Below are 6558 nucleotides of genomic sequence, written 5' to 3' on the forward strand. Positions count from 1 at the left end.
AAAAGATGATCAATGTTTGGAAGGGGGTATGGATCTTTTGGGCATACTTTGTTCAAGTCTGTATAATCTACACACATCCACCACTTCCCATATGGTTTTCTGACCAACACGATGTTTGATATCCAGGTGGTATACGCTATTTCTCGGATAAACCCGGCCTCTAACAGTTCTGAGACTTTCTGAGTAACCTCAGTTGTTCTCTCAGTGCCCATCTTTATTTTCTTTTGGGCCACTGGTTTCGCCCTCGGATTTGTCGTGAGTAGATGGCAGGTAACTGAGGGATTGATTTCGGGCATGTCCGCAGCGAACCATGCAAAAAGATATTTGTTGGTTTTCAGGCACTTGATCAGTTTGGATCTTTGAGCATCGTCGAGAGAGCGGCTGATATATACCAAATTTTCCTTTACGGGTCTGAGCTGAAGGGAGGTTTTTTCTCCTTTTGGTTGAGCGTGTAGTTCTTCTGCATCGGCTTTAGCATCTGGTTCCACTAGGTGCATGCCCCGCTATTTTTTCTTAGGGGTGGTACTTGTACTAAAGCGTGGTTCGGTCGAGGACTCATCTGATAGCAACTCCTTGCACTCTGTTGGTCTCCCCTAACCGTGCATACCCGAAGGCCGGATGAAAGAAATTTCATGCAGAGATGCGGAGTGGAGACTACTACTTCGAGATGGTTTAGTGTAGGTCATCCGAGTATGGCGTTGTAGGCCAAGACACAGTGAATAACCAGGAACTTTGCTTGAATCGTCCAGGTTAGAGGATGTTCTCTGACTGTAAGCCATATATCAACATAGCCTTGGGGGTGAATCCTTGTCCAGTGAAACCGACAAGTTGTCCATCATAAGGCAACAAATCCTTGTCTTTGAGTTCCAACTTTGTGAACAGATCTTCAAACATGATATTCGTCGAACTGCCTTGGTCAACAAACAAATGTCCCACCTTTTTAGTGTTAATTTTGGCGGTGATGACGAGGGGATTCTCATGATCATAGACGACACCTTCATAATCAGGGTCGTCGAAAGAGATCGGGGATGCTGCCCGATGGCCTTAATATTGGCACGGTTTCCGAACAATTGATTGCATAACTTCCTGGACATACCTTTTATGGGTTGCCCTTGATGTACCGCTAGAGGCGAATCCGCCGGAGATGGTGTTGATGTCCACCAAACTCCGTTGTCACCTATTGTTGGAGTGGTATCGGTCTCCCCGACCTCTGTTCGGAGGACGTTCTTGTTGAGTTTTTTGGGGGGAACGTCACTGGGGAGGACTGGATCGATGTAGAAGTGGTGATCGCTCTTGGCAGGTCCAAGCAATAAATTGTCGGAGGTATCCAGCTTGAATCAGGTCTTCAATAGTGTCTCTCAATCAAGTATACTCTTATGTTACATGTCCAAAGAAGGTGTGGAAATTACAATATTTGGAGCAATCTTGGGTCCCTAATTTTCTGCCTGGATTAGGTTTAGGGAGCTAGACTAAATGGGTGGCCATAACTTCTTGCAAGATTCTAGTGCGACTAGTATTGAGGGAGGGTGTAGGAGGTGTACTTAGATTTTTTGGGTTGTCGGGGTAGATCATCTCCAAGATGTTCATGTGTTTTTGGGCGTTTGGCTTCCCGTGATGGGAGTTGGTATTATCTATGCTCGGTGAGTGGGCGGTTAGGATGGGTTTCTTCCATATTGATGAATTGTTGAGCCTTAGATTGAAGTTGTTCCATTATGAAGTCTGAATATTTAGCCAACTCCTGTCTGAAGAGGCCATCCTATAAGCCTGTCACTAAGATATGCACCACCACTTCCGAGCTCAGGGTGCGAACCTTCATGGCCTTCGAGTTGAATCTGTCTAGGTAAGCTAGGATGGGTTCATGTGACTCCTGCCATATACCGAATAGGGTGTAGGAAGAGTGAGGTTTCTCTTTATTGGATGTGAAGCGGATGTTGAATCTATTGGCGAGAGTGGCCCATTGATCAATATTGTTTAGTGCGAGCCGAGTAAACCACTACAAGGCAGCACGTTTCAGAGTGGGGGAAATGCTTGGCACATGATGGGGTCGGTGGCCCCATGGAAAATCATTGAGGCTTCAAAGGCATCTAAATGATCATGTAGGTCACTTGTTCCATTTTATTGGTCGATGTTGTTGGATCGGGTAAGATGTTTAGGGAGTGGTGAAGGCATGATAGTTTCTGTGAAAGGATGTCTTGCTTATGAGGAGTCGTGGTTGGGGGGGTTGAGTTATCTGAGTGGTTTTTGTGTTTGGAGGGGGGCTATTAGCCTAGACGTTTTGGCATACTCAACGGAGTGCTCATCGGCAAATGGCCGTGAGGGTCCGTTATTGGGTTCAGGTCTATGCTGGCGAAGTTCGACTAGTAGTTAGGCCTATTGTTGGATAATTTGGCCTTGAGTTTGGATCATATGGAGGAGTTGTTGGATAGTGGGTGCTTTTGGGATGGGGTTGGGGGATGACTTTGGCTAGCCTGTTGAGATAGTTGTACTAGTGATGGGGGGTCAATGGAAAGGGTATCATGATTTGGGGGAATGTCTGTGTTGAGTGAATCTGCTTGGCTAGGTGGTTGAGCTTGGTTACGGGTGGTCATCATGTTGTAGGTAAGTCATAGACGACGTCAATGTTCTTTTATGCTGAAAGGGGATAGTCAGGAATAGAGGAGTAATGGTCGGTAGAAGACGCCCAATAGAATGTAAGTGACCAAGTAACTTGGTCGGATTGTTGTCTGGACCCGCTGGGGAGGTACGTGTAAAGGTTATCCGACGATCAAGTCAGTGGAATATTCTAGAGAGATAAAGAGAGTAAATAAGAGAGAGAGGTAATAGTGAGTAGCAATAAGTGCAGCAATAAATGAGGGAATGAGAGCTTAGAGAATGTTGAGATGACATCTGGTCATCGGTCAACATCTAACGGGCATAAAGGACGTATTTTGGTCGCCCTTCCTTGTCCTGTGAATCTGCTCTTCTCGAATTGTCGGGGACAGGCGAAATGTGTAGGCAGCGTGGCAGGCAATCTGCTATCTGACATTGAAGGCAAGTCAGCGTCGCATTAAATGGTGGGTCATAAGTGCATTAAATGGTGGGCCATAAGTGTTAATATTGTGTCAGGAGCATTTATAGTTTCTGTTATAAGTGGGTACATCCGATGTGGGTATTTCTGGTATGCAGGGCACTATATGTGATGCTTGGAACGGATGGACGATTGTCCGGTTATGACCGAGGTAGAGCAATTGCCCCTAGTCTACTAGGTTGGTCAGGGATGACCGGGCTGGTGGACTCTGGATTAGAGATATCCCAGTTAGGACTGGAGTAGAACAGTTGCCCCTAGTCTATTAGGTTGGTCAAGGATGATCAAGCTGGTAGACTCTGGATTGGAAATATCCCGATTAGGACCAGGGTAGAACAACTCACAACGAGTTTATAATCAATAGATTTTAATTTAATCATGCTATTGAGAATGACGAAGGAAAGAAAAGAGAATTATGAGAAAATTGGAACATTAATATTATGTTTGAGCATCACATGGTATTATGTTTGCTACTTGAGATGAAGATAATAGAAGGCACCTCATGCCCACAAAAATTATACCATTAGAGAACTACAGCATCTTAGGTCAAGTAGTGTTAACAAACATAGATAAAAGTAGGGATGACAATGGACGCGGACGGGTGCGGGTAGGGTTTTCTCATGTCCAAACCCGTAATGTTTACGGGTACCTATGCGAGTAGTAGGTATTTGCAGGTACCCAACGGGTTTTTAATTTTAATTATATATTTATATAATTTGTAATAATCAATATGTAAAAATATTTTATACATGAATAATATGATAAATTTATGATTATAGTCAAATATGTGTAATTTTATGAAATAATAATAAAGTATATGATATATAATCTTAAAATAATAATAAATATATATAAAAATTTAACTAAAAACTAAATATATAAATTTGTGGGTACCCGCGGGGCGGGTATCATAAAACTCACTCTCGCCTATAAGTTATTATTGCGGGTACCCATTGTGGGTATTTCCATGGGTACACATGCGTCGGGTGTTTTACCATCCCTAGATAAAACAATAACAAGAAAGGTATAGAGATACAACAGGCGCATAGCCGTTATAAAAATATGATAAACTTAATATTTTTGCAATTAGTTATATGAACTATTTTAATTTGTAATTACCTCTTACACTATAATTGTTCATGAAATTTGTATTTACATAGTGATAAATTAAACTAATAGTTGAAAATTCTAATTCGTGTATTTTTTAACATTGATTGTTAGATCATTATTATTTTATTTATATATACTAATGTTATTATATTAACAACTTTTACTCTTAAATTGATTTATCCTCTACTTCTCAATCAATTTTGTATTTTGATAGCAGATTCCTCTAAATATCAATTATGATTAATCTGATCTATTGCATTGTTACTATTATGAATCTGCTTTCTTATTGACATGTTAGTAATTTAATATATATTTATATAACAACCAATTTCAACAAACTGGTAAAATTTAAGAGTTAATCAAAAACAAAGATAGTTTGTGATGATTATTAGCACAAAACATAAAGTTTAAAGGGAATTCATTTAAATAAACTTATTAAGTTCTAGCCTGTAAAAAGAAGTTGAAGTTATCGCCCTTCCAAGTTGAGAATAACAAGCTTCACATCATCATCCATATAAAGTTCATTCCTCACCTTTAACAAGGAAAATTCACGGAACATAGATTAGGAGCTAAATCATCCTAAAATATATAATAGCACCAGATGTTTGTGAGGTAGTACCTACCAAAGGTACATCAATAACATTACACCATAACCAAGTAGTTAAGTGAGTGAAGCTCTTCTAGATTTTAAATTCAAACATAAAATGTCAAATTAACAATAGCTACTTTAAAACTTGAACTTTTACACTAATATTTATATATGATTTCATAATAAAACTTTATTATTTATAAAATTTTCTCTCCACCACCAGACAATAATGAAAGAGAAAATAAAAGTTGTTTCTAAAGAAGAAAAAATATAAATAAATACATTTTTTATTTCCTAGGAGTATTACACTCTGACCATTAAAACCACTTGCAACTTGCAAAATTAGCACTTGATACATATCAAACATTTATTAAGTATAAATTTATTAGAGGTTGTATTTTTTAGGATGGTTGTGAGTTGGGATTTGGAAGAAAAAGTGTTGAAAGAAGAAGACTTCAAAGACATTTCGCAGGTGTATTACTCAAGTCTTTCTCTTCCATCTGTTATCTTTTGGAAACCAACTCGAAAATAGACCTTATTCAAAATAATCATTATCACTTGCATTTTGGAAGTGGAGACCCACACAAACACTTATTATGAAAGTAAGAATAATACCCATCAAAGCTCTGAAGATTGCCACCCTTTGGAATCTCACCACACAACCTATTGTAGCTCACGTTCAACAAACTCAAATTTTCTACTCCCAAAGGGAGGTTCCCATATATATCATTGTGACTCACATCCAAAGTTGTTAGGTTCTTAGGCAACTCCACTTTTCCAAGGTCAAAAGCCAACAAGTTCCTTGAAAGGTATATTAAACCTGTACTTTTGTTGGATCCAAAAAGCATGGATGCATCACCTTGAAACCTGTTCTTAGACAAGTTTATATAATACAAGTCCAACCTTGCCAATGACACTGGTATTCTCCCTGAGAGCTGGTTTCGCGAGACCGTAAAAGTCCTCAAGTTCTTGAAGTACCCATATGAATCTGGAATTGGACCTGTGAGCTTATTATTGTCAAAGTCAAACCTTACAAGTTCATTCAACTGTGAGAGAGATGGAGGGAGTGTCCCAGAGAGTTTGTTGAATGAGAGATCCAAGTCAGCAAGGTTTTTCAGTTTGCTCAAAAAGTTAGGTATAGGACCTGATATGCTGGTTGAACTAATGGTGAGGAACATGAGATTTGTGAGCTTGGAAATGGATTCAGGGATTGGTCCAGTGAGGTGTGGGAATTCATAGAGAAAAACGGATTCTAGATAAGGTAGGTTACCAATGGAAGGTGGAATTTGAAAGGCATGGTCACTGACTAAGAGAGTAATAGATTGAATTCGATTAGTTTTGTATTGGCAACTTATACCTGCCCAAGTCATGTTGCAGCAATCAATGTTTGGGTTCCAAGAAGAGAGAAAGGTTGGGTTGTTGAGCTCTTTCTTGATTTGAAGAAGAGTTTTTTTGTCTTGTGGATTGCACTTCTCTGAGAGAGAAATTAAAGCATGGGAGAACAATATGAATAGGAGAAACAACTTGGTTGTCATTGCCTTTGTTTTTTTTGGTGGGTTTGCTTGCAATTTGGGATGAGAAAATTGCATGGGCAAAAGGTTGGTTTATATAACTAGAGTTTGGAGGTTAAGGTGGTAAGATATAGCATGCTAGCTATACATAGAATAACGGCACACCATGGAATGTATAGTCACAGTAGTCTAAAAACACAGGTTACTGAGCACATTGGTATTGTGAAGAGAAGTATAATACTATGTCCTAAGCAGCATCTTCAATCAATGACAGAAGGTGGCAT

The 6558-nt window shown here is 39.5% G+C and overlaps 1 protein-coding gene across 1 annotated transcript; it reads right to left on the reverse strand.

Moving 5' to 3' along the window:
• Window positions 5296-6353, reverse strand: LOC109360084 (polygalacturonase inhibitor-like). Its single transcript, XM_019604822.1, has one exon. It carries the CDS (start codon window positions 6350-6352, stop codon window positions 5318-5320), a length of 1035 nt encoding a protein of 344 aa, XP_019460367.1. The 5' UTR covers window position 6353; the 3' UTR covers window positions 5296-5317.

The sequence above is a fragment of the Lupinus angustifolius genome, chromosome LG11, assembly GCF_001865875.1.
Source record: "Lupinus angustifolius cultivar Tanjil chromosome LG11, LupAngTanjil_v1.0, whole genome shotgun sequence".
Classification (NCBI taxonomy): Eukaryota; Viridiplantae; Streptophyta; class Magnoliopsida; order Fabales; family Fabaceae; genus Lupinus; species Lupinus angustifolius.

Excerpts from the sequence above, each read along its gene's own strand:
- LOC109360084 (XM_019604822.1), bottom strand. The coding sequence starts at position 6,352 with ATGCAATTTTCTCATCCCAAATTGCAAGCAAACCCACCAAAAAAAACA.